Source organism: Leuciscus leuciscus (assembly GCF_965113295.1).
Source record: "Leuciscus leuciscus genome assembly, chromosome: 19".
NCBI classification, from domain to species: domain Eukaryota; kingdom Metazoa; phylum Chordata; class Actinopteri; order Cypriniformes; family Leuciscidae; genus Leuciscus; species Leuciscus leuciscus.
In genome coordinates this window covers 7637563-7656734 of record NC_138743.1, presented here as the reverse complement: position 1 = coordinate 7656734, position 19172 = coordinate 7637563, and the positions used below count along the sequence as shown (strand labels likewise).

The 19172-nt window shown below is 39.1% G+C and overlaps 2 protein-coding genes across 4 annotated transcripts; one reads left to right on the top strand and one right to left on the bottom strand.

Moving 5' to 3' along the window:
* Positions 1-111: 111 nt before the first annotated feature.
* Positions 112-13664, bottom strand: fkbp1b (FKBP prolyl isomerase 1B). Its single transcript, XM_082148673.1, has 4 exons — positions 13524-13664; positions 10384-10431; positions 947-1059; positions 112-861 (listed from the first exon to the last, which is right to left on the bottom strand). Exons 1-4 carry the CDS (start codon positions 13558-13560, stop codon positions 733-735), a joined length of 327 nt encoding a protein of 108 aa, XP_082004799.1. The 5' UTR covers positions 13561-13664; the 3' UTR covers positions 112-732.
* Positions 13665-13880: 216 nt separating this feature from the next.
* Positions 13881-19112, top strand: wdcp (WD repeat and coiled coil containing). Of its 3 annotated transcripts, XM_082148594.1 has the most exons (5): positions 13882-14132; positions 14867-15019; positions 15130-17027; positions 17977-18097; positions 18599-19112. In XM_082148594.1, exons 3-5 carry the CDS (start codon positions 15147-15149, stop codon positions 18769-18771), a joined length of 2175 nt encoding a protein of 724 aa, XP_082004720.1. In that variant the 5' UTR covers positions 13882-14132; positions 14867-15019; positions 15130-15146; the 3' UTR covers positions 18772-19112. The 3 variants fall into 3 exon arrangements, with proteins under 3 accessions (XP_082004719.1, XP_082004718.1, XP_082004720.1); XM_082148593.1 differs by having other exon boundaries at positions 13881-14069; positions 14867-17027; XM_082148592.1 differs by having other exon boundaries at positions 13881-14132; positions 14867-17027.
* The last annotated feature ends 60 nt before the right edge of the window (positions 19113-19172 follow it).

Genomic DNA, 19172 nt, shown 5'->3' with positions numbered 1-19172 from the left:
CTTGAAAAATTAATGTTTATGAAACACCAAATATTCTTATCTCCTGACTCCTGCACTCTCTTATCTTATACACAGTAGCAGAACAGATAATAATGCAGCATCAGTACACTGTTCCAAGAGTTCAAATGTCTTTATTAAGAGCAAGTTGATAAAACGTTCATTGAAGCCAAAGCACTCCATCGTACATATTCAGTTTGTTCCACGTATGAGACTTACAGCAAATATTTATAAGGGATGGATTTATATATAAAATATATAGTAAATACAGTAACATTATCCTTATATCACATGCATTCAGCAGGATATACTTTTATCAAAAGTGGCAATGCAGACAGTGGTTGTTAATGCCCCTCGGAATACAGAATTATAACCCATTATATCCTTCTGTAAAATACTAACCCTACTAAATTCAGTAAGGCGGTGGATTCAGTCTGGTACAAATTAAAATACTGATTTAATGATTCTATTGTATTCACATATTTTCAGGAAAATGTAGTATGAAAAAAAAAACCTGCATGTAGCAAAATGAAAACGAGATGCCAAAATAGTAAGTAGATTGAGTAGAAAATATTTAAAGTAACTAAACAGTGTGTCTACATATTGCATTTGTTGGCAAACAAACACAAAAGATTATGTCTAGAGTGTTTAGATGATGAAGGTTTTGTTGGTGGGGCGGGGACTAGTGTTTCTCCTTCTCCGTTTGAGGACTTCAGCCCTGTAACAGCTAGGGGTTTACTCCAGTTTCAGCAGCTCCACATCAAATACAAGGGTGGCGTTGGGAGGAATGACACCAGGGTGTCCTGTGGCCCCATAAGCCATATCTGGGGTGCAGGTGATCTTCGCCCGCTGACCCAAACTCATCTGAAATAAGGTAGAAATATTATAGAGCAAGTATACTCCAAAGAAAGATTAGCTCCAGAGTACATGCATCATCAGACTCGAATACCTGTGCAACTCCTTCCTCCCAGCCCTTGATGACCTCCTGTCGGCCGATCTTGAATTTGAAGGGCTTGTTTCTGTCTCGTGACGAGTCAAACTTCTTTCCGTTCTGCAGCATCCCTGCAATTAAATAGCATACAGTTTAAATTACACAATTATCATCATTACAGCAAACTCATTTTTTTATGGGTGTGTTCTGGGTGGTTCCCTAAAACCGTTCACTGTTCATAACGCAAAAATCTAATCCTAAGATTAGGGAGAAAATGCTGCCACATCTAAACAGACAAGCAGTTGACGAAGAAACAAGCACGATTGCAGTTCCCAGGCTCACAGGAGACAGTAATTGCAGCCTTGGACCAAGAGCTCAACAGATACCATCAGCACAACATCCTCAAGCGTCCATTTAACTGCAGATTCAGACTGTGCAACATGGTGGAAAACAACTGACAGCCCAACACTAGTCCCAAAACAACAGCTGGTGAAACAGACAGTCCACATCAACCATCCGCCACCTGTGGAGTGCCCACACAAACAGATCCAATAATCCCAGCTGTTTGTACTGATGTCATACCCAATAATACCCAGGGACAACTAGATTTTAAAAAAATTTCTCAAGCAACTTTTGCACAGGCTGTGAAGCTATGGGGTTCTGGGGTAGTTAGGGTGTTACTAGAGTCTTCTGGATGTTTTTAGAGTATTGCTAGGGTGTTCTGGGTGTTTCTTGGGTGTTGCTATGGTCTTCTGGGTGGTTTTAGAGTATTGCTAGGGTGTTCTGGATGTTTCTAGGGTGTTGCTAGGGTCTTCTGCGATGTTTTAGAGTATTGCTAGGGTGTTCTGGATGTTTCTAGCGTGTTGCTAGGGTCTTCTGCAAGGTTTTAGAGTATTGTTAGTGTGTTCTCAATGTTTCTATGGTGTTGCTAGGGTCTTCTGGGTGGTTTTTAGGGTGTTGCTAGGGTGCTCTTGGTGGTTGTTAGGGTGTTGCAACTAGAGTGTTCTGGATGTTTCTAGGGTGTTGCTAGGGTCTTCTGCAAGGTTTTAGAGTATTGTTAGTGTGTTCTGAATGTTTCTATGGTGTTGCTAGGGTCTTCTGGGTGTTTTTTAGGGTGTTGCTAGGGTGTTCTTGGTGGTTGTTAGGGTGTTGCTACTAGAGTGTTCCGGATGTTTCTATGGTGTTGCTAGGGTCTTCTGGGTGGTTTTTAGGGTGTTGCTAGGGTGCTCTTGGTGGTTGTTAGGATGTTGCAACTAGAGTGTTCTGGATGTTTCTATGGTGTTGCTAGGGTCTTCTGGGTGGTTTTTAGGTTGTTGCTAGGGTGTTCTGCATGTTTTTAGAGTATTGCTAGGGTGTTCTGGATGTTTCTTGGGTGTTGCTATGGTCTTCTGGGTGGTTTTAGAGTATTGCTAGGGTGTTCTGGATGTTTCTAGGGTGTTGCTAGGGTCTTCTAGGATGTTTTAGAGTATTGCTAGGGTGTTCTGGATGTTTCTAGGGTGTTGCTAGGGTCTTCTGCGATGTTTTAGAGTATTGTTAGGGTGTTCTGGATGTTTCTAGGGTGTTGCTAGGGTCTTCTGCAAGGTTTTAGTGTATTGTTAGTGTGTTCTGAATGTTTCTATGGTGTTGCTAGGGTCTTCTGGGTGTTTTTTAGGGTGTTGCTAAGGTGCTCTTGGTGGTTGTTAGGGTGTTGCTACTAGAGTGTTCCGGATGTTTCTATGGTGTTGCTAGGGTCTTCTGGGTGGTTTTTAGGGTGTTGCTAGGGTGCTCTTGGTGGTTGATAGGATGTTGCTACTAGAGTGTTCTGGATGTTTCTAAGGTGTTGCTAGGGTCTTCTGGGTGGTTTTTAGGGTGTTGCTAGGGTGTTCTGCATGTTTTTAGGGTGTTGCTAGGGTATTCTGGGTGGTTTTTAGGTGTTTCTAGGTGGCTGATAGTGTGTTCTGGTTGGTTGTTAGGATGTCGCTAGGTGGCTGCTAGGGTGGTCTGGATGTTTTTAGGGTGTACTGGGTGGCCCCAGAAGTCTGTGTGATATTCTGGTCTCCAGACATGCCTTAAGTTTCTATTTAAATGTAAGTCTATAGATTTTTTTTTTTTTTACATTTCCTTTTGTCCCATGTAAGAATCCAAAAGTGAATCCTTTAGAAAATAAGAGAAAATTTGTAATAAAGAGATCGATGCTAAATTCATTTTTCTTCAGGATGTCTTCAGGCTTTAAAATCAAGCATGGTCCACTAACACACAGCTGACCCGTCAGAGGGAGCGCTTCTGTGCTTATCAAAATCTCCTGTGGAATATGAGCTCTTGTGATCTAAATGAACAAAAAGAATGAAATATGAAACACTGGCCTAATTCAACAGATTATTCAGCCGGCCACCCAAGTAGGTCACCTTTCGTCTATATCAAAGGAAGAAAAAGAGAAATAGAGAGGAAGATACACACAGAAACCCTCTGGTCCTAGTATAAGCATACATATATAGGTCTTTAGTCATAAAGGCCAAATGTAAAATAAAGCGTAATAAAAGATTGTAATATTTAGCAACAAAAGCTGCCTAGTTTTGTCAGATGTACAGTACTTAAATAAGAATTGCAAAAAAATAACAAATAAATAATGCCGTTCTAAATCTCCTATTTATACATTTATATTTTAACGAGGGGTGTCAATCAAAATTTAAATCAAATTGAAAATAATCTTTAACTAAAACTATTATGAATTAATTATACGATTAAACAAATAAAAAATATATTTCTATTGTTTTTTAACCACCTTTAATTGATATGTTTGATTTATCAGCAAATTACCATATTAAATTGACATCACCAATTAAAAAAAAAACTTAATAAAAAAATCTAAACCTAACCTATTATACCTATAATAAATCCAAAACTAAATCTAATCTAAATCTTAAAATAAAATTATTAAAATATATAATGTAAAATAATATAATATTTCATATATTTCATATGAAATATGTAATATTTGTCCATTTTTTTTTTACAAACAATAAGACTTTATTGGCAATAATAAGGCTGATTATTAGAACATTAATATTACAAACGTGCTACTTTCAAAATTCTTAAATTTTCCAATTGTTCCAAGTGTTTTCCCCCTTTTTAACAGCGAAAAATAAACACTATAACATGGGGAGTCTGTCTGACACACCATTATTCAGCCTTCATTTCAGTTTCATCCATGCTGAGGGAGATATAAAGGTTCCTTCTGCTGAGAGATGGTTCTCTTACAGTACAGTAAAGTATTAGCTTTCACTCCCCCTTGAATTTCACTGGGACTTCCAGGAAGCTCTCTGCGCCAAGATATCTGCAGAGTGGGCTCCGTTCCAAAACCACACCGTATATTATCATAGAAGCCTGTTCTACTACAAGGACGAACTAAAGCATATTTATGAATGAACTTGACTGACTGAAGTTATCCAGCGTTGCTCTATCAAACCTTTGGAACTTTTATCAGTCTGCTTGGAGACAATTGTTTTATTTGTGATAACGCAATGAAGCATGACAAAAAATGTTTTTATGGAATATCCCAGCATATATTATAAATTATTTATCCATGCATATTTTATAAAAAAAATGAATGTGCCTCGTAAACTTTAATCAGAAGAACTTCCCCTCCCTCTTGCAGCAATGTCTCTTCTCTTCTCTGATGATGTGTTTACTGGCATGAGGGCGGGGCAACCTGTCACTCATGAGATCGACCAATAGCAAACCACAACCATCCAATCAATCCCCATGGACCATTTTTTTCTCTTTCAAAAAGCCATTTCACTTGGATATGTCACAATAGAAAAGAAAAAACCATTGCATCTAACACAGAACATGTGTTAAATGTTCAAACACCAAGGACCATGTTGGGAATAAGTGTTCACACTTTAACATGCTATCCTTTTGGATGATGTCGTCTGTCAAATCCAAAATCAATCAAATCAAATCAAAAATTGCAACTTCCGTTTCATGCCGACTTTAACAGAGAGATTTTAATGTCAATAGCTTTACAAACCCAGGATCGTTACAAGTCACAGAATATGTCGCAGCTTGTAGTTTACAGCTCCACTGTCAATTATTTTCCATGATTACAATCAGCGGTCATGTTGGGTGGGAGCTTTTCTGTGCCCGATGGATGTAGACAAGCAGATGTGAACCTGATCAACTGACGGCTTTCAGTGAAAAAAAAACCTAAATTCAATCTTGGATCCTGAACCTGTGCGTGAGAGATCGGTGGGAAAGAGTGTGAAGGCGGAGGCCAGGATGGTTATTTTTACCTCAGCTTACAGTATCTGTCTACCCGAGCTGGCAGTCGGTTTCTCTCAGTCAGCGTCAAATGTAATCAGATGCACACGCTACCTGAATGCACCTGCCTCTTATAGATTTGTTGGCACATTTCCACTCAAAAACATGTCAGCAGAAAACCACGTGGCATGAAAAACTCATGGGTTCATGTATCATCAAACAAGAGCATTCCTGCGGAAACATCAGGTGCAGAGAGAGAGAAAGCTAAAACAGTGCTTTCAAATGGTGCTGGATGATGATTAAGTCAAACAATACTTGGTATTTCAATAGAATGATGGTGTTAATAAATATTAATGCTCCTATTTTAATCATATGCTGTTGATATAAAAAATTATTATTATCTCAACATCAAAAAACAGCACACATACATATATGCATATACATATAAGACATCACTTTTTAGTGCCAAGTCTATATTTATTTGATCAAAAATACAGTAAAAACAGTAAAATTGTGAAATATTATTACAAATTAAAATAACTGTTTTCTGTTTTAATATATTAAAAAATGTCATTTATTCCTGTGATGCAAAGCTGAATTTTTCAGCATAATTACTCCAGTCTTTAGTGTCACATGATCCTTCAGAAATCATTCTAATATGCTGATTTGATGCTCAAGAAACATGATTGTTATAATACATTTTTAAAGCATGTTTTTGTGGAAACCACGATACATTTTTTTAAGGATTCTTTAATATTTCAAAAGAACATCATTTTATTTGAAATAAAACATTTTTGTAACAATATAAAAGTCTTTAATGCCAGTTTTGATCAATTTAATGCATCTTTGCTGCATAAAAGTATTAATTTCTTTCAAAGAAGAAAATCTTACTGACGTTTAAAAGGTGTACGTCTTCATTTTGTCCAATAATCTCCACACTAACTCAGTCTCATATTACAGGCTGCTGAGTGGTGACCTGTACAACTCATTCCCAGAACTCGAAACCCTGGCTGCATCCCAATTTCCAGACTATCCATACTATACAGAATGCCAGAATATGCCAGCATCTAGAATCATAGTTTAGTCGGAAAAAGGAAAGCCAAATGTGCCCGGATGTTATAATACATTCCAGATGGGATTCAAAGCCTATTTTTCAAATATGATTACTATACAAGCTCTTGCACTATGGATGAAAAACAATTTGCTGCGGATAAGACCAAAAACATTTATTGTACAAACAAAGAGCAGCAATTGGACAATAAAACATCTGCAAAACATCTTTGTGATCCATGCAATAAAGTAGGTTTTCAGTGCTGGGTATTTCTTACAAATTGTAATTCATTACATGATGAAAATTGTAGTTACCGAATCTATTACATTACACATTTTAGGTAATATGATCGGACTACTTTTTGATTACTTTTGACCTTACTTTTAGTATTTTATTAGATAGATTTGAATGGAATAATATTGTTTTTAAATAATATAAAAATACAAAGAGAAAAAAATGATGTTGAAAATTTGTCATCAACAAAATGAAGTGTATGAAACGTTACATTATGTGTAGTAGGTACCGGTAAGAATAACTGCAGAGACCATTTTTGTATCTGGGTCAATTATTCCTTTAAAATAGGTTAAAGCATTGAACTGTGGCTCGAACATAAGGAAGTATGTTCTAAAATCTAAGGGAATATACCCATTATAATTGAACATGACATCACTACTTTACTGCCTCTGAATGCCTGGGAACTGGACACCTATAGTGGGTTTCTCTTTATTACCATTACAGTGCTCTCCTAGTGCCACCGCCAATCACATGGGTGTCTCTTCAGAACATATTTATACATCGTGTTGCCATTGTTATTAATAGAGCCGTCAGTCACGAGAGATCTGATGGCTTCCTGTGCTCTAATAATAAACCCCAGGGGACCCAGCGGGACTGGGCTAATTGATTTGTTCTGCCCGCCTGGGTCAGAGAATAGTAGGTGTGCAACGGGGTGGGGGTCTCTGCTAAATCAGGCATGAGACCATATTAAAATCCATCCCGTTTCACTTGGCATCCAACCATGACTGCTGATAATAAACAACCTGTCCAGATAATAGCAAGGTTCTGTCAAAGTTGTGAACAAAAGTTTTTCCAGTAACATTAATAGAACGTTTGTTCAAAGTTATTCAGTTTTTAAGAGACCATTCAGAATTAACATCCCCATAATGTTTGCAAAATTATAAAATGAAATGTTCCCAACTTCCTTTCCATTTACACCCATACAATCAAGGGATTTTTCAACATGGATAATAGAAATGTTTCTTGAGCAGCAAATCATCATATCAGAATGATTTCTGAAGGATCATGTGACACTGAAGACTGGAGTAATGATGCTGAAAAATGAAAATATGAAAAATGCTATGACTATGCTATAAATGCTGAAAATTCAGCTTTGATATGACAGGAATAAATGACAGTTTAACATATATTAAAATTGAAAACAGTTATTTTAAATTGTAATAATATTTTCGCAATATTACAGCTTTTCCTCTATTTTTGATCAAATAAATGCAGCCTTGACGAGCATAAGAGAATTCTTTCGGAAACATAAAAAATCTTACAGACTCCAAACTTTTAAAAGGCAGTGTAAATGAACTTTATTCGGAGATAGAATAAAGCGTGCGGTTCTGAGTTTGTCGTCTGTTTTGAGCATTCGCTCATTCTCCGTGCGCTCTGTCTTGATGTGTGAGCGTGCTGTTTCGAGTTTGCACGGGCCGTACGCTCTTCTGCCCGGGTAAAACAGGAGCCGTGTGCTTTCATGTTCTGTTTTGTCTTGTGTTTTCTTTCATGTCATGTTTTGTGTGAACACAAGGCTTCATGAGTGTTCTCATTACTAAGAAAAACAAAGGAGAATAAAAGAATATGGGTGATCTTCTTTCTCAATACTCCACTTTCGTGGCATGTTTGTGGCTGCCAAGTTTAGAAGCACACAACATCCGGTTGGTGAAGCTTGCTCACTCTCATTGGCTATCGCAGGTATTACGTCAGAGGCAGATCCATCAAGAGTTTGATATTTACGATTTGGGATCATGTGGGCTCCGACGCGATCGGGAGCAGTAAAATAATCGTAATGACAACAACAACAAAAAAATTGGGCAAAGTCGCTTCCGACTAGGCCTGGGTATCGAGTTAGATATTGCCTCGATACCATCGAGTATCAAAAAATCTCTTGTTGTTCGATACCTAAGAAGGGTTTACTTTCATCAACATCAGTGAGCCAATAAGCATGCAGCATGATTGGCTGTGGTGAGGCATCAAGGAAAAACACTAGTTTACGCCGGTTACGCCCAGAGCTTATACGTGAGGCTGTAGTGTGTAAGCGTACCAACCCCCATAGATGTTAAAGATGTGGAAAAGATCAAAAGTGTGGCTACATTTCACCAGGCTCGATGCCAACAGTGCACAATGCAATATTCGCGACAAGATAATTGCTGCCAAGACCGGCAACACGACAAATCTGATGAAGCACTTTGCCAGTGCTTTGCGGCAAGCTTTATTGTGTGTGCTTGACCACGAGGCATATATGAGTCATTGAGTCATAAAAAAAAGTCAACAAACAGAAAAAATAAAACCAAAGGTAATGTAATGTAATCTTGTTAAAACAGATTTCATAAAATTGGTTACGGAAAAAGTGTCGTTCAGGAATCGGTATCGAAGTCAAGGTATTGGTATACACATTTTTTTTAACGATACCCACTCCTACTTGCGACAAGAATCGAATCTGGCCACGCCCCCTCGATCGCTTGGGGGTGCAAAACGGGCTCAAAATTGGGCTTAAATTCTTTAAGTGTGTGGCCAGCCTTACATTCCTTGTGTCCTGATCCCATGTTGTGTCCTGCTAAGTCTTATCCTGCCAAGTCAAGCTGACTGGTCCTGTTTTCCCCCTATGGGGTAGTTTTTGTCTTATGTTTTATTTAACAAATAAAAGCTAATATCTCTGCATCTCTGAGTCCTCGTCTCATCCTTTACCTCAACCCTGACAAAACCTTGCTAATGTAAGTGTCATAGGTGAGTATTTACCATGCAGCATTATAGTCAAGTGTCTCAGTGCAACAACACCAATCATTCATCACAGCTGAGGCTGATTACTCTGGTTTAGATGAAAAGAAGCTTTTATAGTCTTATACAGACTTTGTTGTGTCATATTAGGACACATGGTGTACAAGTGACAGTCAGTCACAAAGCTTTTCTTTTAGTCACCCATTTGCATTGCTTTGATTTAATTCTCTGATATGAGCTAAACAAAAATAAACAAATAAATGGCCTAGAAAACGCTTTCCGTTGCTTATGGCATCTGACCTCGATGAAAAATGGTTTCTGACCCCTAATTTCACATTTTGTGCTTTTTTATTTATTTATCTGGTCACTGCAGACAGATTTTAAATTCTAAATCTTAAGCCCAAACTTTCCTCCTGCTCCGAATCTCCAATCATTTGCCCTATTGATTTTTGTCCATTTCATCCAAAAAGAGTGTGGCTGAATAGTGATGACTTGCCTGTCTCTGTATCTGGTTCACTCCAGGGCTCGAGGGCTCGAGGGCTCTCGGCAAAGGCCCTGCAGTGCTATATTAAGTGCTGCAGAAGGGCTGTATTGACGTCTGCAGTGAGTCTGACCCTGTTTGCTGCTCTGAGTGCTAATGATCTCACAGTCAGAGCTGCCTGAATCTAGCTTATAATAACACTGAGAGTTCGCTCTCAAACTGTTTACATCAATCCTAGTGCAGATCAGTTTGTCCTACAGAGACAAAAATAATCACTACTGTTGAAACGTTTTGGTTCTATACGATTTTTTTGTTGTATTATTGTATTATTGGCAACAATATGAACATAATGAGTGGAAAAGGCATCGATTTTCTGATCCAGTTGGCAACGTACTGTTTGTCGTGCACACTAGTTCAAGCAATAATTATAATTATGTGTTGAAGACCAAGCAATTCAATACAGGGAAAGAACTGCAATACTTATCAAGTTCTACCTGTGTTTTCAAAGAGAATGGGATATTCACTGGGATACTGAGAGGAAAGAAAACATTAAACAACAGGAGACAGAATGTTGTTATCGACATCCTGTTTCCCGTCTGTCTGAGTTGGTCGTCTGCAGGGCGCACCAGTCGTCTGAGCGCAACCACAACAAACAACATATGTGAACATTTACATCAGCAGATAGTTTACCTATGTAATGCACAACGCATGTCTGTCCTTTCTTCGGAAAAGTTCTTCCTGTGAAGAAAGAAGAGAATGAGACAGTTAGTGCCCAGAGAATCATAACATGTGAACCTTATATACCGCAATATCCACTGGCACCATCACAGTCTGGTGATGAAGAAGCTTTTTCAACTTGTAGCTAATGTTCTCAGTTCATTAACTCCAAGTAAAGACGACAACCCCGATGACTGTTCACTGATCGTCTGATGTGTACTGCACATAAAAATGGCAAGAGCTGACTCAAATATCCAGGTCCAATCTTATTGGCTGGCTGACACACAGCTTCAAGACTCGCGTCTTAATCAGGCAACTGGGTAACAAGGGTTCCCAGGATACTGTATGTACAATGATCACTTCTGAGGCTTTTAACAGATTTCCTGTATTTCGTTTTGTCCCCTTGGCAGCTTTTTATGGCCAAGAATAACCCAAACAGGAAGAAAGGTCTGACTGGCATGAAACCAACCACAGTTTCTGATTAGCATTAGCTGCATTCGAAAATCGCATACTCTCTTGACTAGGTACTTATTTTGAATAATAATAATTAGCTACTTCACGACTAATGTTCTATATAGTATGAGTGTGTGTAGTATGAATGTAATCCAGACGTACTTCGCCATGTTGTCATTATTATATGACCTACAAGCATCAGTTGCATCGCTTCACTGTCATTCATAAATCCTCTCCCGTGGCCTCATGGGATAGTAAAGTGTCTATCCTGTAGCTCAGTGGTAAGAGCATTGCGTTAACAACGCAAGGTTGTGGGTTCGATCCCAGGGGATTGCACATACCTATGTACAAATGTATAGGATAACGCAATGTAAGTGCTTTGGATAAAAGCGTCTGCCAAATGCATAAATGTAAAATGTAGTCACATGCTTCTTTTTTCACCTACTATATAATAGGTATGCAATTTTGGATGCAACCAGAGTTTGTCTAAAATAGATACACAAATAATAGACCACAGTGGAAAAAACTTGTTCAAATAATTGTGGAAATAGCTTCATTTAATCCACAAACCCTAAAGGGGTCAATAAAAACGCTTATAAATCCATGAGCAGCTCCTACAGTCATGAGACTTGGGTATGGTCTTCATCTGCAGACCAGGGCAGATCAGAAAAAGTGTGTGTGTGTGTGTGTGTGTGGTGGAGGTGGTGTCTGATTAATGTGTGGGAGCTGGACAGGAATGTGAGCCACATGACAGCAGGCTGGTGGGGGTCAGATAGGATGTCAGTCGAGAGCGTCCCACAGACGCAAGCGGCCAGAGCAGAGCAAGAAAAATAAAAGCGCCATTACGCCGCATTCATTCCTGACACTGGTGACCCCGGTAGGCAGTTCTTGAGTTTGATGACTTGTGCCAAGAATTTTACGACTGAAAGGTGTCAAAATCATATGAGCTCATCCAGCACTTATTTACAGCTTCTATTGATAATTTCATAATAATGCTCATTATTATGACTCACTGGCCTCCTATTGGTCCATATAAACTTATAAATGAATAATCAGACTCTCAGCCCCAAATTCTGAGTATACAAAAACATAAACACAAATGTAACCATTTTAATAAGCATATAGGCATGTTGAGTTGTTAGAATCTTACAAGAGTGTCACTTCTCTAATGTTTTTACCCAAAGTGACTTAAATACAGTAAAGTAATAGCCCAATAAAATAACTTGGGGTTAAAAGTCTATCATTTAAAATCATAGACTGGATTTACCTTTGATGTTTTCTTTGTGCAATATTGGCAAGCTTTATATAAAATAAATAAATGATATAGATAGCCTACAGTGTCACATGAAATGATCTGTGCATTTGTATTTAGATATTAAAGATAATTTAGTATTCTGTGTGTGTGTGTGTGTTTGGATGTTATATATATATATATATATATATATATATATATATATATATATATATATATATATATATATATATATATATATTATTCAGCAAGGGCAAAATAATTGATCAAAAGTGACAGTTAAGACTTTTAGGTTGTTACAAATAAATATACTTGTTCTTTTGAACTTTCTATTAATCAAAGAAAAAATGTGTCATTGTTTCCACAATTATTAACCAGCTGTTTTCAACATTGACAATAATAAGAAATGTTTCTTGAGCAGCAAATCATCATATTAGAATGATTTCTGAAGGATCATGAGACACGGAAGACTGGAATAATTATGGAAATTCAGAAAAAAAGACATTTTAAATATAGGAAAATTCTTTTAATCATATTTCATAATATTACTATTTTACTGCATTTTCGCTCTAATAAATGCAGCCTTGGTGAGCATAAAAATCTTACAGACCCCACATTTTTTAGTGGTTTGTATAGGCAATGAAGTAATGTGTGGTCCCAATGCTTTTAGTTATACTCTATATCAGTTTGGCCAATCAGATACAAGATATACATCCATATATAAATGTCAACAATTCTGAATTGTGTCAATGAAAGTGGCATCATGGCCAACCGGTCAGTTTGGTGCCACTGTCACCTGCAAACAGGTAATGCAACAAGTGGCACACATAACAGCACTTTACTGTGCCATTAGACCAGACCAGCAGAGACTCTGCCAAATTGCAACTGTGCCAAATTATCCCGCAAACCCCCCTCGGATTAACATCAAAGCTCATGTCTAGCCAGGGCAAGAATGCTGCCATCTGAGACATACACGTTCAGCAGCATCTACCTGCATTTCATCAGCAAACTCATTCTACAAGCATGTTGTAGATGAAATCCTGAAGGCACATTTCTGACAGAGCAGTGAGGAATCATAATGAGAAGAGAGTTTGAGTTGGCACGCATGGCACATTATTCTGCTGGGCACAGACACACGATAAATCCCTGACTCGACAGTGAGCGGAAACATCCTCATCATAGCGATGGGTATTTCGTTGAATCTGTATTAGTGTTGCCTTCTTTACGCAAATAATATGCAAAGAAAATTCAAGAATGTTAAAAGATTATGTAATTAGAGCGACAGAATGTTCCCGAAATTCCGCGTTTACGGCTACAATGTATCAAAACAACATTCGAATTCGCCAGTCGTTCTAGATAGAACGTTTGGGAATTTGAAATTCGAACTTATTAGATCATAGCATCTTACCGTCTCCTGGAGATATTGTTTCAATCTCAACACCCATTCTGTTCGCGCGGATAGTTCCTACAGTAGTGAGAGAGAGAGAGACAGAGTGAGAGACTATACAGCGCTACTGCACTCCGCCCACTGTCATATCAGCTTAACTGTATGCGCGATGGTCAACCCGTGGTGAAATATAATATTGGGCAACATTCCGTTCTGATGACCTCTATTTTTATGAGATTCTGGAATAGTGTGCTGTGTGTAACATCCATTAACGACACTTGTAAAATAGGTAATTTTTTTATGTTGTATATATTGCAGTTCCGAATGTACATTGACTTTATTTGTTTGAAGTTTAGAAATAATAAAATATGTGTGAACTAGTCTAGCCCTTTAAAACGAATTGTTCGAAAGAATCGATTCGCGGAAATGAATCAGACTTCCTATCGCGAGTTTTTGAACGTGTAATATCTATGGTGTGAACTACAACTCCCAGAATGCCCGAGTCATTCTCTTTCCGTTTGTCCATGACTTCAAATGTCTCCGCGGGGAAATGCGGACACTGTTCAGGTAAACGTGATTTTCTCTCTGTGGAGTTGCCATGGTTTCCGCAGGGTTGTCAATAGCATTATGGTATGTTTTTAATATTACCTTCTGAAAATGCTGGTTTGCTATTATCTTATATGTGTCCTCTTATTTTCAGGATTGTTCTACATCTTTTTCACATGCTAGCATGTGGGATTGTGGCAATACCGGGCAATACATGTGAATAAAATAGTTTCGCGAACGCACCTTACAGAGAAATTAGACAATAACTTAACTTAGTTGTTTTTGCGAATGATAATTATTGTTACTACTCTAAACTTAAAGTTTATACAATGCAATAAGCTTTTAGAATATTTTTGTGGTCTAATATGGTTAACATGGCAACTTTTAGTAAGGGGTTATTTTGTGGCATCGATGTCCAATGTTTAAAGTGAAATTTATGTGATTCTTCTCAGTCTTTGATCATGTCTGTTGTGGTAAACTGACTTCCCATTACAAATATTAACCAGAGTTGTTTATTTATTTATTTATTTATTTTTATATAATTTTCTATACAGTTGTTTTTACTACAAGTAGCATTAACTAATGAATTATTGATCGATTGATTACAATGCTGGTTAATTCAAAGCCACCACAGTTTTATTGTAGTTATAATAGCTGTAGTAACTTACACTGTAGTAAAACTTGTAGTAAAAAACAACTTTTTTTTTTTTTTTGTAAGGGGCTGTTTTTGATATCAGTATACATTTTCCAAAGTGATATTTCTGTGATGTTCAGTCTTTGCATATGTCTTGTCTTACATATATTTTTGTGTTTTTCAGGCCTGGGTCAGAAAAAAAAGACGTAGCGTCCAAACCTCCGAGGGTTTTATGACGTCGGGGGTCGTGTTAGCCTAATCTGGTCATCCTTGAGTGGAGCCTCACTCGGGCCAATAGGATTAGAGAGTGAGGGAAGAGGCTTTACCTATTCTTGGAGTATGTGATGGCAGTCTTCTCATACTGAAGCACAGAGTTACATCTATCGCTCAATTCTGACTCAAAAACCCTATCCTGTATGACCAGGAACATTATTTTCCTTTCCATAGGAGAAACTGAGCCAAGCATGGAGCTAGGAAAAGCCAAACTTCTGAGAACGGGGTTAAACACCCTACACCAAGCCATTCACCCTGTGCACGGAATAGCCTGGACGGACGGTAAGCAGGTCTGTCTCACGTCGTTGTATTCTGTTGACGGTGAGCCCAAATTTGGTGACACCAATGTCATTGGACAATTCGAACATGTCTTGGGACTCTTCTGGGGGCCGTTGTGCTGCTCCGGGTCCCCGGCGTTGCTTGCCGTGCAGCATAAGAAGCACATCACGGTCTGGCAACTTCAGCTGAGCGCTTCGGAGCAAAACAAACTCCTGTGCACGCAGACCTGCGAAATGAGCGAGCCGTTCCCACTGCTGTCCCAAGGATGTGTCTGGCATCCTAAAATGGACATCTTAGCTGTTTTGACTAAGCGGGACGCCTCGGTTTTGTTTACTGTGCGGGTCGATAATCGTCGTGTGAAGGCCGACATAAAGGGCAGCGGTCTGATCCATTGTGCCTGCTGGACTAAGGACGGAACCCGCCTTGTGGTCGCCATCGGTAGCGCATTGCACTCTTACATTTGGAACGACATCCAAAAAAGCCTTGTGGCGTGTTCCTTCTGCCCTGTTTTCGATATAGGTGGGTATATCTGCGCCATCGAGTCCACCGACGAGGCTCAAGTGGCTGTGGCGACTGAACTCCCGCTTGATAAAATTTGCGGGCTCAATGCGGGCATCGCCTTCGACTTACCGAATGAGTCAGAGGCATCGACTTGTCGCCCTTCTCCTGTTTTGACAGTGGATACAGACTATTATTTGGACTCTAGACGGAGATCATGTGATTCTGAACGCCCAGGACACGCCTCTTCACCCGGACCCATGGATCTAACGCACATTCTCGCCAAACACAGGAAATCAGACCCGAGCCCTCTCATTCACTTGAGGCGGCGGGATCATTTGTCGGGAACTGGTCAGGACTCTTCACATTTGATTCTTGTAACGTACGAGCGCAAGGTCACCACTACAAGAAAGGTCAGCATCCCTGGCATCTTGGTCCCTGACATCATTGCCTTCGATCCGAGCGGGAGCACGATGGCCGTGGCTTCGAACACGTGCAACATGATCCTGGTTTACTGTATCACGGATTCTTCCATGCCCAACGTGCAACAGATCCAGCTGCAAAAGAACGAGAGGCCCAAAGGGGTGTGCTTTTTCACCAACAAGATGTTGCTCTTTATGATTGGCCGGCAGAAGTCCAATGATCCTGCTTTCCTCCCCTCCTCCAACACGGACAAGTACATCTTGAGGCTAATAGCCAAGGAGCTGGTATTCGACGAGGAAGGTGCCACCCCAGTGGTTCCCAAGTCCGAGCCGCCAAGCCAACATCATGGGATTAGACGTCATTCTGAGAACTTCTCTAAAGAGGACCGTCTGTCAATTAAGGATCTAATTCTTCCCGGAGGCTCTGTATTTGTTCCGCCATCCAGTCAGAAAAAACTAATCGAGGAGGTACGCAGCTCAGATTTGAGCCCCGTGGCAAGCTCCGTCGACTTCTCGGATAGAGCGTCCAGTTCCTCTTCCATCACTCTAGAAAACTACGACATGGATCACATCAGCCGCATGGCCACGCTCGCCGTAGCCGGTCAGGCCTGCCGGGACTCCAGTCGGCCGTGTTCGCCCAGGTACGAGGCCTCGGAAAAAATGTACTCCGACGGCACTCCACCAAAGAACAGCTTTCAGTCCAAAGAGAGCAACCTGGAGCAGCTGACGCAGAACATGGAGAGGATTTTCACCCGATTTGCTGACCTCCAGCAGTGCCTCTCAGAAATCAGAGACTTCACCCAGAACGGCAAGAAGATCGCATGCAGTTATCCGTCCGCTTATGAACCGCAATACGTGCACATTACGTGTCAGGTATGAAATGATTTTCTTTTTAATCGTACAGTGGAGGCTAAACTAAAGGAAAGTGTGCAGTCTTCTGGAGTAGAAAAGTGCTAATCTGTTGATTTTATTTGTTCAATTTAATTGCGTAAAGAATTCTATTTGCGGCATTGTATTGCTCAATATGCAAATTCTCTCAAACAAAAATATGCTGCATATTGTGTGAATAATTTTAATACTAATCATTTATTTTAATATTAAATGTAATATTATATTATGATTATATTATTCAATTTAACAACACTATAAATTATAAATAATATAAATCATAATTAATATAAATAACAACAACATTGATTATTATTTCTAATCATTTCCATTAAAATAATTAGGCTAAACAAATTAAATGCAAACATTACAATATAAGAGCACAGGCCTTAATAACTGAAGCCATTCAATTTGTCATTGTCAATTTTTTTTATTATTGATTAGTTATCCATTTTTATGCAATAGTTGTATTATTGGTTCTTAGCAGACTTCTGTTTGTTGAATTTATCATTAGAGTTTCTTCATTTTCCGAAGCTGAAGATCCAGTTTATGTGTCAAGTCAGGTCAAATATCCTCTACCATTAGGGAACCTTCTTAGACGTAGACATACTGTTAATGTATTATTTAATAAATGCACCACAAAATAAATGATTACTTGATTAAATGATTTGCTTCCGGAGCGGAGACTCTACAAAGCCCATTTTACTCTTAGTCAGACCATCAGGCATTGTAAAGCATCACGCCAACTCTGTTGTCAGTACAACCCTTTGTCAGCAGATGTCAGATTGAAGTGATTCTGTTGACCTAGGCATAACTTGTCTTAGGAGAATCATCACTTAATCCGTGACCACATGACCAGGTCCGTTATGAATGACGCTCCCTAAAGTGACTCATGGTGTTCATTGATTGCACTTTGTATTTGTGTTATCTCCAGAAACAGCTGTCTGAGAATGTGTATACGGATGAGAGAAGGGCGCTTCTGCTGTGTGGGGGGCGGATCTGCCTGCGGATGGTACAGGAACTCTTCGGCCTGACCGTCGTGGAGATGATGCATGGTACGTCTGGATGATAGAGAGACCATGCAAAATGCTGATTCCACCAACTTGATCAATGCATATGTAATATATAGACATATAGACGTTCAATAAGTCAAGATCTATATTATTGCGTTGATAAGCTGACTTTTTGCATGAAAAAGTGGTTGCAACCATTGCACACGGAAAGAAGCACCTGAACGTTTGTGAGATCTGCGTGTTGACATTTCAGACAGATTTGCTCTTTTCAGCAATGAGCAGATGGGATCTATTAATGAGGCTGTGCAATGCACCGAATCCTTTGTTGAAGACAGATTGTTCAAGTGCTTTGGCTTCATTTAATTGTCAATGACTAAAATAGGAAGTGATTAGGTGGTGCAATCGGATTTGAGGGTTTAAGGTTGAATCAGCTTACAGCCTTTTGTGCTGTGCATCTCTAGCGCTGATGTCTGCCCGAACCACTGTCACTTATGCTGAGACTGCAAATGAATGTGCAGAAATGAGTTTTTCTTCTTCTCACAGGTCCCATGTGGATTGTCCTGGTGGCTGATGCAGATGGTTTCGTCCCGCTCACGTTTATACACAAGGACGAGCTCACGATCAGGAACGCCAGAAGGAAATCTCCTGCAAGACCCCTGAATGGCACAGATGAATATCTCCCTGAAAGTCCACTGTCTCCCAATGCAGAAAAATGAAACCCATATCATCGCTAGAGGACATTTTAGAAAGATTTTTTTATAATATTTGTCTTTTGTTAGCTGGATATTCATGGCTAACACTGGAATATTCCAAAATTTGGAATTCAGGGAAAATTTCTTGCTGACATGTTCGCCTCTTTGATACTTAATGAATGATGGTAGATTTGTGTAGCGTGAGAGTTGTCAAGGGCAGAATTTTTTTTTTTTTTTTTTTTTTTTCAGAAGAAATACTTGAGTGCCTGCTTGATTATTTTTGCTAAAAAATAGTTTATATTTTGCTCCATACAACAAAATGAAGATATATGTAATGTGTTATTAAAACTTATAGTGAAACTTCATAGTGATTGTGTTCTGTAATCCACACATGCACATAAACCACACAATAAATCTACCTTTTT

Coding starts and splice junctions, on each gene's coding strand:
- fkbp1b (XM_082148673.1), bottom strand. CDS start 13,560: ATGGGTGTTGAGATTGAAACAATATCTCCAGGAGACG. Junction 1,060..10,383: donor ATGCGTTGTGCATTACATAG/GTAAACTATCTG, acceptor ATTTAATTGCAG/GGATGCTGCAGAACGGAAAG. Junction 862..946: donor GGGAGGAAGGAGTTGCACAG/GTATTCGAGTCT, acceptor ACCTTATTTCAG/ATGAGTTTGGGTCAGCGGGC.
- wdcp (XM_082148593.1), top strand. CDS start 15,099: ATGACCAGGAACATTATTTTCCTTTCCATAGGAGAAACTGAGCCAAGC. Junction 17,028..17,976: donor ACGTGCACATTACGTGTCAG/GTATGAAATGAT, acceptor TGTTATCTCCAG/AAACAGCTGTCTGAGAATGT. Junction 18,098..18,598: donor CGTCGTGGAGATGATGCATG/GTACGTCTGGAT, acceptor TTCTTCTCACAG/GTCCCATGTGGATTGTCCTG.